Source organism: Geotrypetes seraphini, chromosome 13 (genome assembly GCF_902459505.1).
Source record: "Geotrypetes seraphini chromosome 13, aGeoSer1.1, whole genome shotgun sequence".
In the NCBI taxonomy this organism is placed as follows: domain Eukaryota; kingdom Metazoa; phylum Chordata; class Amphibia; order Gymnophiona; family Dermophiidae; genus Geotrypetes; species Geotrypetes seraphini.
In genome coordinates, this window is record NC_047096.1 from 13,285,862 (window position 1) to 13,298,561 (window position 12,700).

Here is a 12,700-nt window from a genome sequence, read left to right on the forward strand (position 1 = left end):
TTCATGTCATTCTTTAAGGAGAGAGGGAAGAATCAGAGTATGAATGGCCACAACCACTGACCCGCAAGCTTTGCTTTGAAGAATGCTGGTGTAGAAGGACTGAGGTTGAAACAGACACTACAGAATGACAGTCTCTGGTATCCAGAGCAGATATTGTGATGTCATAATGCCTCATTCCACCAGTGCCTAAGAGCCAATCACATCAGTGATGTCACAATGGCTTCATTATCCTTGGCTCACATAAGAATCAGAGTATGAATGGCCACAACCACTGGCCCAAAAGCTTTGCTTTGAAGAATGCTGGTGTAGAAGGACTGAGGCTGAAATAGACCCTAGAAAATGACATGGGATTATTTCCCGCGGTTATCCGCGGGGACGGGAACGGTGATGAATTTTGTCACCGTGTCATTCTCTAATATAAATAAAGCCAAATGTTTCCCAAGAGTCCAGTTAGAGCTTCCTACAACTTCTGAGCTGATTATTCCAAACCAAATAAACCAGCCAGAAGATCCTTCTTACTTCATCACAGACTGAAGAATAGATAAGGATGACAAATGACAGAAAAAGATGCAGATGTTGGAGTAGAAGGATTCATTGCGGCCATTCCATCGCAGGATGTTTCAGCGTGGCTGCGATGATAACGGCCGCAATGAATCGTCCCATTATGTCACCCAGTTTCTCACCCCTTCGCTCTGCCTCTCTCTCTCATCCACTTCCCACAGCTATCCTCCAGTCAGTCCGTCTGTGTCTCTCAGAGCCGGCCACCTAGTCCCCTCACCTTGCTGTCTGAAGGAAAAAAAACCCAAACAAAAAAACACCATGTTTCCAAGTTCCCTGCTGTGACTCAGCTGAAGGCAGAGGGCAGGCATGGCGACGCAGCAGACCAGGATTTTGAACAGGGAGGAGAGAGAGAGGGTATAATTTTTTTTTGGGGGGAGGGGTTATCATCCCCCAAATGATGAGATTGGGGGGGATGGGGACATGGCACCTCCGAAACGCTGAAATTGGACGTGCTGAACTGGCCATAATGAATCATCCTAGCCCTGGAGGAAAGAGGGGAGGGGGGAAAAAAAGTCACCTGAGCTTTATGAAACCTCTTCATCTCCTCCTCTTTGGCTCTCCGTTGCAGCGTTCTCATTTTCCAAGTCTCGTGCTTCTTCATTTCATCCTCTTTGGACAGGTGAATCTAAAAGTGAATACAACCATGATGTCTCTTATTGGGGAGACCACAGAAAAGGACCAGGTCCCTGGGATCCTCTTCATAAATCAGTATTCAAAATTAAAACATCTGGCAAAGTGCAACAGTTTTTGTGTAACAGAACTGGCAACACGGCACTAGGGGGGGGGGAAGAGGACATTGCACACAGGACAACTGCTCATTCCAGAGGCCCTTTCTATTGGTTGGCATCTTCTATTGCATTCCCTTCTGTAAACAAGCAGAACCCACACCATACCCTATTCATTAGATTGGCCCATAGAGGCCAGCTTTGTAGGTGCATCAGGTGCTTGAGCTCCTCCCCCCTCCCTCACCAATATGGTAGAAACTTATTATGACCAAGGAGGAGTAATTTATGTTGCATTTAGCATCTAATTATTTTGAAAAGTTGGCTCCTACGATTTGACCGAAAAGTCAACAAAGACCTAGGATTCCTCCAAATGGTATCAAGTGTAATGAATCAACTAACAACTTCTTTCATGGTGCAGAACTCAAGACCTCCAAACTCACTTGTGTTTTAGTGGATCTCGCAGCTTCTTTCATTTCATGCTCTTCTTCATCACTCGATTCTTCCGTTTGACTGGAATCCATTTCCTGAAAGTCTAGAAGGAAGAGAGGAGGATATTCAGGTTTGCTGCAGTGACCCAACCTGCTTCTCAAACCCGACAAAGATCTGTACAGCATAGATTACTGGAGTCTTAGCAAACAAGGATCCATCTCCAAGAACAGGACAACCAAAGGGGAAGGAGAGAGATGGAAAAGCACTCCGAAAAGAGGGGACAAACAGGGCTATCTCAGAAAGAAAGTAAAAGAACACCCAAAGATGTCCAAAAAGAGAAGAGAAAAAACCATACAGAAAGGGGCTATGATAAGAGCATTTGGCATGCAAAGATGATTGGAAAACCTTAATATCCAAAATCGGCAGCAAGGTTTCTCCTTAATATGACTTATGGATCATGAGGAAGCAGGATGTAATGAAAAGAATGATCGAGCCAAAAGAGAGTACCCTGAAATGCCTCTCCTTCATTCATCTCTTCATATCGTGGTGAGAAATCTTTGAGAGAGAGTTTAAAATTCGGTCTTCTCTGGAGAATGAATGGCTGTACATAGAACTGCGTGTCATTGCCACCAATCAAGGCTTTGGTTTTCTCCTCACCAACTCGGGGCTCTACCCAGCCAGCCTGGCTCTTAACACGGGTATCCTCTTGCCCCGTTGAGCAATCTGCAGTCTGTGCCAAAACCGGAGTAGAGTCCTTGGCATGGCGAGCTTGGCCCTTCTTCAGATTTTTTTGCTTTGGTCTTTCCCGACCTGTTTGGCTTTCATTGTCCGAGTCTGAGCTTGAATTTAACCTGGCCAGCTGCTTCTTCTCGAGTGTCGACAGCAGGATTCTCCTCTTGGCTATGCGGCTCATCTCGAAGTCTGTCACCTTCACTGGAGGGGGTTCGCACGCATCGGCCAGAGGCAGCGCATCAGGTCTGGAAGAAGATACAGAGTGGACATTCCCCTCTGGTGTTTCACTTCCAGATGGAAGCATTTCCCCAACTGGTTCCTGTCCCTTGGTCGTTTTCGTTCTCCGGCTGCCATCATGCTCCGTTCTAGCATTAGCTCCAGGAAAAGCAGAGTCAGAAGGCGACAGCCAAAGCAGTTCATATGATGAGTAGAGAGGGTTTAAAATATGATGGCCTGGAGCAGAAGCAAGGGCAGGCTGGACATTAGTATTTGCAGGAGCAGATCCTGGAAGCAGATTGGCTGAATGCAGGGACTTTCCAGGGTCAGCAGGCAAAGAGCCTGGGAAAGCCGAATCGACTGCTGATAGAGGTTTGAATCCAATATTTCCAGAGGCAGGAGGCGTGAGAGACGCATCATTTTCAGGTGAAGTCTGGATGAAAAAAACAAGAATGAATAAGAGTGAATTTAGTGGTCAGCATAAATAGGACAGAATAAAGGTCTTTCCTAATGAGTGTAAAGCAGGGGTGTCAAAGTCCCTCCTCGAGGTCCACAATCCAGTCGGGTTTTCAGGATTTCCCCAATGAATATGCATGAGATCTATTAGCATACAATGAAAGCAGTGCATGCAAATAGATCTCATGCATATTCATTGGGGAAATCCTGAAAGCCCGACTGGATTGCGGCCCTCCAGAAGGGACTTTGACACTAGAAGTCTGCACGGGAACGGGGATCACCCCTAACCCACGGGACACTCATGGGGACCCCCCTCTGGCCCACGGGACTCCCACAGGGACCCCCCTCTGGCCCACGGAACTCCCACGGGGATGGAAGGCTTTGGAAGTAGGGTTCGTCCATATAATATAATGGACACGTCAGCCTTAGTAAAAGAGGGGGTTTATAAGTTAATTACCTGAACAGAAAATAAAAAAAGGGTTCCACCAAAGAGATTCCACAAGGAAAACAGCAGCACAAAAACAAAAGAAACTGTGGAATTGATGATCCTGTCAGAAGTAATTGCTGCTTTTTATGGGGACGGGCGGGGATGGAGGTAATTCCTTGCGGGGATGGGTGGGGACGGAGAGGATCCTGACGGGGACGGGTGGGGATGGAGAGGATCCTGACGGGGACGGGTGGGGATGGAGAGGATCCTGATGGGGATGGGTGGGGATGGAGAGGATCCTGACGGGGACGGGTGGGGATGGAGAGGATCCTGACGGGGACGGGTAGGGACGGAGAGGATCCTGACGGGGACGGGTGGGGACGGAGAGGATCCTGACGGGGACGGGTGGGGACGGAGAGGATCCTGACGGGGACGGGTGGGGACGGAGAGGATCCTGACGGGGACGGGTGGGGACGGAGAGGATCCTGACGGGGACGGGTGGGGACGGAGAGGATCCTGACGGGGACGGGTGGGATTTCTGTCCCCGCGCAACTCTCTATCTGACACCCCTGGTCTAAGCAAAGCAATAGAGCTTGACAAGCTACACGCCAACTACAAGCCTCACATGCTGCAGGTCAACCATAATGACATCACATCAGGCCCAGCACTATGAAGACAACTTTTTTCCAGATAAGTGTGACGAAGTTTTGGCACCGATATTAATGCAATTGCTATTTAACTGCATGAAAAGTATTTTCACTTATCTTTGCAGTTTTTCAGACCGAGGATGTGTCTTCCTGCCTCAATGATTGCATATTGAGGTAGGTTTGTCTATGCGGGTGTGGAACTTTGATTTTACCCCTATTAGACACAGAGGTCTTTTCTCCAATTTTTGGGCATAATCTGTGCTTCATTATATTGATGTGTGTGCAGTGCTGGGTGTATTATTGGATGTTTATTTCTGAAGAGAATCACATCAGGCAAGACACGTCCACCGCCAATTATGAAGATCATTCCTGCTCCGGTATATAATACAGATTGATCTCCTGGCCACAGGGCAGGCTCTAAGTGGCACAGTTGAAACTCTTAAACCCTAGGAGCATTATGCGAGAGCTTAGAGACGGAAGAGTTATTGATGAACAAGGTCTCAATGCGCCAGTGGTCATGGGGTCACCAGGCCAGTCAGTAGAGCGATTAACACCACAATAAACTACAGGGCCAAGAACTTGATAACAGCAAGGGATAATAGAGGGAAAGACTGAAGACCAAGGATGAGAGGGGACAGGTCCAGAATAGAAGGAAAGTCAATGACAACAGTATTTGTCACCCCTACTATTTTTTTTCCTACCTGTTAACTTCAGTGGTGCACCTAGGATATATGACACCTGAGGCTGATAATTTTTTTAACACCCCCCCCCCATATAAAAAAAAAAAAAATTAGTAACTCTCCTGCCTCAGGAAGGGTTACTAAATTTATTAATTTTAAATGTATTAAAATTACTCCAATAAAAAGATGACCTTATTTCCATTTTCTATTTATAAATGTTTATCAATACTACTTTATTCTAAACAAGCAACAAAAATACATATTTTTTTCTACCTTTTTTTTAAAAAGGTTTTTTTAATTTAGAAATTTTCACATTATTTAACAAGCATATCATCTTGTACAGAAAGTGCAATTAAGAAAACATAATATTAAAATTACTTTCAATCCAGAAAATAATCCAATCAATAATAGGAAATAATTCTCAACTTAATCACACACTAGTCCTCAAAATTAGGATCCAAGACTTAAGAATCGGAGTGATTAAGGTACAAAGTAGCAACCAAACAAAATTGCATTATCTGATACTGAAAAGGAGCTAATTATTCCTTGGACACAGATTTTTCTCCATTTCCAAGGCGCTTCATGGAAAGGAAGACCGTCAAATGAGCTGGTTCAAAAAACACATATTTCAAAGTACAATACCTTACTACACATTTACAAGGATATCTAAGAAAAAATAAACCCCCAATCTGGGTCACACCAGGTTTCAACATTAGAAATTCCCTTCTTCTCTTTTGAGTCTCTTTAGAGACATTCAGAAAAATTTGGATATGGAAGCCCAGGAAGTCTCTGGCTCTATTTTTAAAGAAAAGTTTAAGGATCCAGTCTTTATCTGGAGCCAGAGCCACAATCAGTAAGAGAGTGGCTGAAATAGCCACCTCTCTGTCTGACTGTTCTAATAAAGCGGAAACATCCAGAGAACTTTCCTGGGGTTTTCCAACATCTTCTTTCTTCTGAAAATCCTGAGTCCTTATAGGTAAATAATAAGAACATAAGAACATAAGAAGTTGCCTCCACCGGGATCAGACCAGAGGTCCATCGCACCCAGCGGTCCGCACCCGCGGCGGCCCATCAGGTCCATGACCTGTCAAGTGTTCCCTGCCCTAAAAAAAAACCTATCCTTACTTCTATCTGTATCCCTCAATCCCCTTTTCCTTCAAGAATCTATCCAAACCCTCTTTGAATCCCTGTAGTGTCTTCTGCCCCACCACTACCTCCGGGAGTGCGTTCCACTCTTGTCAATGGTGGTAATGAGTTCTCAGGAATTTTAAGTACCGTATTTCCAGAAAGTAATGCTTTATCATGTCTCTTGGGGAAATTGATGAGACCTTTGGAAAATTGATTAAACTTAAATTATTAATCCGAGTATTATTTTCAAGTACAGTGGTACCTCGGTTTACGAGTGCACCGGCTTGCGAGTGTTTTGTAAGACGAGCAAAACATTTACAAAATCGGTGCCTCGGAAACCGAGCATGGCTCGATTTACGAGCACCCCCCCCCAATCCGGCACCCCCCCTGCCTCGAACCGGCACCCCCCTCGCCACGATCCGACCCCCCCCCCCGCCACGATTGGGCAACCCCCCAACATGATCCGACATCCCCCCGAAACAATTGGGCACCCTCCCGCCGCTTCTTACTCTCATCTGGGCACTCTTGAAAATCGGCTTCCTCCTCTGCTGGGCCTTGAGCATCTGAGCATGCTCAAGGCCCAGCAGAGGAGGAAGCCGACTTTCAAGAGTGCCCAGATGAGAGTAAGAAGCGGCGGGGGGGGGGGGTGCCCAATTGTTTCGGGAGGATGTCGGATCGTATCGGGGGGGTGCCCAATCGTGGCAGGGGGGTCGGATCGTGGCAGGGGGGTGCCCAATCGTGGCGGGGGGGTCAGATCGTGGTGGGGGGGTGCCGGTTCGAGGCAGGGGGGGTGCCGGATCGCAGGGGGGGCCTTCGAGGGGAGCAATGCCGGTTCTCGGGGGGGGGGAGGAACGCATGAAAGCGAGTTTCCATTATTTCCTATGGGGAAACTCGCTTTGATAAACGAGCATTTTGGATTACGAGCATGCTCTTGGAACGGATTATGCTCGTAATCCAAGGTACCACTGTACTTCCAATTTTCTCCTCATAATCAAATTATCTTTCACCAATAAATCATGATTACTTTTTATCATTTTTATGTCCTTCTTATCTTCTTGAATATCAGATTTCAGTATTACTATATCTTCTTTCAAAATCTTGATTACTTCTTTCTGGTCTTTTTAAGTTCTTTATCTAAATTTTTAATTTGAGAATTCAGAGAATTTCCCAAAGCCACAACTAACTCCCAAAGCGAAGTGACCAGATAAAGATAATTTAAATTTAGCTTTGGGAGTTTTTTTTCTACCTTTTGTCATCTCGGGGTTCTGCCTTGCTCTGAAACAATTGAAATGTAGCTGTGGCATTAGTTGTGCCCATACCACGACAGGAATGAACCTCACTCCTAAGCCGGAGTATCTGGTACATGATCTCAATCTGTGTTGGCTGGCTCACATGCTCTGCTTCAAGTGGGTCTCCATAGCACAACCAACAGAGGGACCCTCTGCAACAAGAATCATTTCACTGGGGTGGGGGGGGGGGGGGCACGTTACATGTTCCACCCCTGAATTCAGAACAAAGCCTAATATGCTGCAGACCTGCAAGAAGTCACGATACCCAAGGCTTAATAAGGAAAAAGTTGCCAAAAATCTCATTACCTTATGTGACTGGCTCTCCTGCTGGTGGCAGTAGTGTAGAGTGCAATAAAAGTTCCCTGGTGGACCCCAAAAAAAACCATGAAAATGGGATTAATGCAAAAACAACAACAACAACAACAAAAATCACAAAACATGCAACAGAGCTTCCCTCAGGATTGAGCTTTTTGTGAAACCAGCAGGTGTATGCTAATAAAAAGTACAGGCTGCAAGGCAGGATGTGGAAGTCCACTTAGGAGTACAAGAAAAAGTTTAGTGCAATGTTATAAAGCCTAGATGTTCATTCAAATCCCAAAGACCTGCAGCTGATCAAAGAGACTCTTCCCAGGGAGTTTTCCTTTGAAACGTCAGGCAGCAGCAAAACTGAAAATTTTCTATCCCGTTCTCCCAGGGTTAGCTCAGAATGATTTACATGAATTTATTCAGGTACGCAAGCATTTTCCCCCGTCTGTCCTGGTGGGCTCACAATACCCCCCCCCCCTATTGTGAGCCCACCAGGACAGACGGGGGAAAATGCTTGCGTACCTGAATAAATTCATGTAAATCATTCTGAGCTAACCGGGGGAGAACGGGATAGAAAATTTTCAGTTACTTAAGTGACTTGCCCAGGGTCACAAGGAGCAGCGTGGATTCGAACCCACAACCTCAGGCTGCTGAGGCTTTAGCTGTAACCACTGCGGCCACACTCTCCTGACCATTAATGTACAATTCTGTGCCAACCAATCGGATCTCAGAAATCATGATTTCAGGGTGCCTAGCTCAAAGGCAGGGAGATGAGATTGGCCACAGCTTTCTGCAACAGTTTGACAACAAAGACCCACTCCACCACCCTAACCTGCCTGCAAATCAACCAGTACACACATTCATGCAGCTCTGCCAGTACCTTTAGTGTTCATTTTTTAGATACCCTGTACTGAATACTAAGACTGTGTACAGCCAGTGGTGTAGTAAGGGAGGGGGAAGTCCACCCCGGGCGCCGTCTTGGTGGGGGCACTGCCACCCACCCTCCTCTCCATCCCCTGCTACCACACACACCCCTTCCCTTCTCCTCCCCCGCGCCTCTAACATTACCGGCACAGGCAGAAACTCCAACCTGCTGCTCGCACCAGCGGCGTCTCTTCCTCCGATGTCACTTCCTGGACCCACGCCTAGGAAATGACATCGGAGGAAGAGCCAATGCTGGCGCGAGCAGCAGGTTGGGGTTGCTGCTTGCGCCGAGAATGTTAACGAGGTAAGGGGGGGGGGGGAAGGGAAAGGGCGTGTGCGGCAGGAGGGGGGGCAAAGAAGAGAGCGGGGGAGGGGCGCCTCTCACCCTCACTACACCACTGTGTCCAGCTTGAAAAATGTTCATGTTGCGTCTCCTGTGTCATTTCCTACGTCACCATGGGAGAGATGTCCATTAAGAGTGCACACCCCTTCCCCCCAATAGTCCGTGCACGTCGTGCGCATGCTCTATTGATGGTGCACGGTCAAACACACAGAAAAATTTCATGTTTCTTTGCCCATTTTCATTTGCTAACATGAAACGACATGAGAAATGTCACTGACACGTCAAACCAATGCGCCTCCCCTGCCGATTACGACCATCCACTAAACTATACGCTAATATTTAGATTTATAGACTGGGTCTTCTTCATGTAATAAAGCTCGACTTGGCTTCCATCAATTAAAAATGAATATAAAGCAGCACATGAGATTAAAATTTAGAGAAAAACCATGTTTTTAAATTTTTACGGAAAAGTTGAAATGAACTCAATTCTCTTAACCTTAGAGCAGGGATCTCAAAGTCCCTCCTTGAGGGCCGCAATCCAGTCGGGTTTTCAGGATTTCCCCAATGAATATGCATTGAAAGCAGTGCATGCACATAGATCTCATGCATATTCATTGGGGAAATCCTGAAAACCCGACTGGATTGCAGCCCTCAAGGAGGGACTTTGAGACCCCTGCCTTAGAGGGATATCATTCCATATTTTTGTTAGTTTGAAAGGATAGAGTTTCCCTCATTTAACAGTGAAAACAATTCCTTTGAGAAAAGGAAAAGATAGTTTGAGTACCCCGATTCCATACTTTACTGTTGATCTACAATAACCCTTTCGATTCTAGTACCTCACAAGCTAAAACAGTGGTTCCCAACCCTGTCCTGGAGGACCACCAGGCCAATCGGGTTTTCAGGATAGCCCTAATGAATATGCATGGAGCAGATTTGCATGCCTGCCACTCCCATTATATGCAAATCTCTCTCATGCATATTCATTAGGGCAGTGGTTCCCAACCCTGTCCTGGAGGACCACCAGGCCAATCGGGTTTTCAGGATAGCCCTAATGAATATGCATGGAGCAGATTTGCATGCCTGCCACTCCCATTATATGCAAATCTCTCTCATGCATATTCATTAGGGCAGTGGTTCCCAACCCTGTCCTGGAGGACCACCAGGCCAATCGGGTTTTCAGGATAGCCCTAATGAATATGCATGGAGCAGATTTGCATGCCTGCCACTCCCATTATATGCAAATCTCTCTCATGCATATTCATTAGGGCAGTGGTTCCCAACCCTGTCCTGGAGGACCACCAGGCCAATTGGGTTTTCAGGATAGCCCTAATGAATATGCATGGAGCAGATTTGCATGCCTGCCACTCCCGTTATATGCAAATCTCTCTCATGCATATTCATTAGGGCTAGTCTGAAAACCCGATTGGCCTGGTGGTCCTCCAGGACAGGGTTGGGAACCACTGAGCTAACACACTTGTCTGGCCCCGCAGAACGCCACCGCACGTGACTAAGGACTCCCACATACAATACGAAGGACCTTGGTGACCAGGAGGCGGATCCGCCACAGGTGAAAGAGATGCCTCTTACTTTGATCCTGGACCAGCTCGCACCGTCTCTGCCCAGTGACTTCTCCCACCCATGCCCAACCTTTTACACGTTTGTTGAAAAATGACATCGGGGCCCAAGCTCACCATCATCTTCGTCGAAAGCGTAGTTTCCTAGCCGTAGAGTGGTTCCACACGGGTGGCAGCGGAAGCATCCACGGTGGAAGAACAGGCCATTGGCGCTCATGCGTTCCACGATGTATACCCGCTGGCCGCAGAAATAACAGGCATCGCTGCTGCCCGTGGGAGACTGCGACTGAGCTGCAGACATCTTGCCAAGCGAGGGGGAGGGAGGGAAGAAAGAAACAAGCAAAACACAAGGTTACTTCAGAAGAAAGTCAAGAACAGCAAAACTCATATGCACAGAGTATTTTAAGTTGATTAGCTTCCTTATGGTACTTACTGCCCCAGGTACATTAGATAGATTGTGAGCCCACCATGATAGATAGGGAAAATGCTTGAAGCCCTGTGTGTGGTGGTGTACAAGTCCCAATCCCTTTCCCTGATGTCATAATGCCTCATTCCACCAATAAGAGCCAACCTCATCAGTGATGTCACAATGGCGTCATTGTTCTCTACTTGGCTCACTTCTGATATTGTATGTGGAGGAGAGTGTGGCGTAGTGGTTAGAGCTACAGTCTCAGCACCCTGAGGTTGTGGGTTCAAACCCCACTCTGCTCCTTATGACCCTGGGCAAGTCACTTAATCCTCCACTGCCCCAGGTACATTAGATAGACTGTGAGCCCACCAGGACAGATAGGGAAAATACTTGAAATACCTATGTGGTTGTATAAATACAAAAAGGCAGTATATAAGTCCCAGTCCCTTTCTTCTTACTGCATTTGCTGCAAGAAGGTGGAGCTGGCATAAGACCCCATGTATTACTGCCCTATACAGCCCAGTAGGGAATCTTAATCAAATTTCGAGGTTAATATGCCACTTCATAGGCTAATCAGGGATCGGGGGGGGGGAACGGGACAGTTACAGGATTCTGTAACCAGCATTGTTTGACAGACGCCGGTTATAGAAGCCTGCTTTAAGGCGAAGGACTGGCCCCTCCTTCGCCTAAAAGGTCTGGTTTGGGGCGTTTGGGACTTGGCTGATTTTTTGGGTCGGGAATGTGTTGTAGGGATAGACGTAGTAGCAGTCTGGACGAGTAGATTGCTGAACATGGAGGTAGGCCATTCTAAAAAAAAAAAAAAAAAACCCTCATTTTGGACATTTCTTTTGAGAATGGACATTTCCCTGTTGCTTACTTTCAGCATCTAGCTACTTAGGCCAAAAGGGGACTTAGACGGTTTTTTAAATTATGCTCCTCCACGTGTTTTATGTTTATATTTTATTGAATTTGATATACAGTATTACCTAGCTTACACAGTACACAGCAATTTTCAATTAAAACAAAAATGTCATACAAGAACTCCATAAATTTCTGACACAAAAGGAAAAGCAAACAATCCGGAAGCAATCATCCAAAAGTTGCTAACAGCAATATCAAAATATATCCTGCAGAGTCACTAATGTATCTTACCACACATTAAAAACCTGACTACAAAATACGTTTTCAGCACAGATTTAAATTTTTGAAAATGTGCTACCGCATAAATTCTTTGGATAAGGCATTCCACATTCTGGGTGCTAGGGAATAAAAAGCCCTCAAATGGGTCGATTCTCCCTTAAGGGGACAAATGCAAGGAACTACTTTTGCTCTGTCTCCATCTACTGGTCGATGGACATAACCCCTAAGTTCTGGACTGATCTGCTGAGAATGAAAAGGAAGCACCTGTGGGCTTTAAAAAGCCCTCAAATGGGTTGATTCTCCCTTTAAGGGGACAAATGCAAGGAACTACTTTTGCTCTGTCTCCATCTACTGGTCGATGGACATAACCCCTAAGTTCTGGACTGATCTGCTGAGAATGAAAAGGAAGCACCTGTGGGCTTTAAAAAGCCCTCAAATGGGTTGATTCTCCCTTTAAGGGGACAAATGCAAGGAACTACTTTTGCTCTGTCTCCATCTACTGGTCGATGGACATAACCCCTAAGTTCTGAACTGATCTGCTGAGAATGAAAAGGACGCACCTGTGGGCTTTAAAAAGCCCTCAAATGGGTTGATTCTCCCTTTAAGGGGACAAATGCAAGGAACTACTTTTGCTCTGTCTCCATCTACTGGTCGATGGACATAACCCCTAAGTTCTGGACTGATCTGCTGAGAATGAAAAGGAAGCACCTGTGG

General features: G+C 46.3%; 1 protein-coding gene across 3 annotated transcripts in view; it reads right to left on the bottom strand.

The window, feature by feature from the left end:
• Window positions 1-12,700, bottom strand: part of MICAL1 (microtubule associated monooxygenase, calponin and LIM domain containing 1) — a 67,324-nt gene that overhangs the window by 7,982 nt on the left and 46,642 nt on the right. For all 3 annotated transcript variants that reach the window (XM_033917858.1, XM_033917860.1, XM_033917859.1), the window contains exons 17-21: window positions 10,555-10,738; window positions 7,597-7,652; window positions 2,223-3,096; window positions 1,727-1,818; window positions 1,079-1,186 (exon numbers count right to left, since the gene is read on the bottom strand). In XM_033917858.1, the coding sequence (XP_033773749.1) occupies window positions 1,079-1,186; window positions 1,727-1,818; window positions 2,223-3,096; window positions 7,597-7,652; window positions 10,555-10,738 (1,314 nt within the window). The remainder of the gene's footprint in view (window positions 1-1,078; window positions 1,187-1,726; window positions 1,819-2,222; window positions 3,097-7,596; window positions 7,653-10,554; window positions 10,739-12,700) is intronic.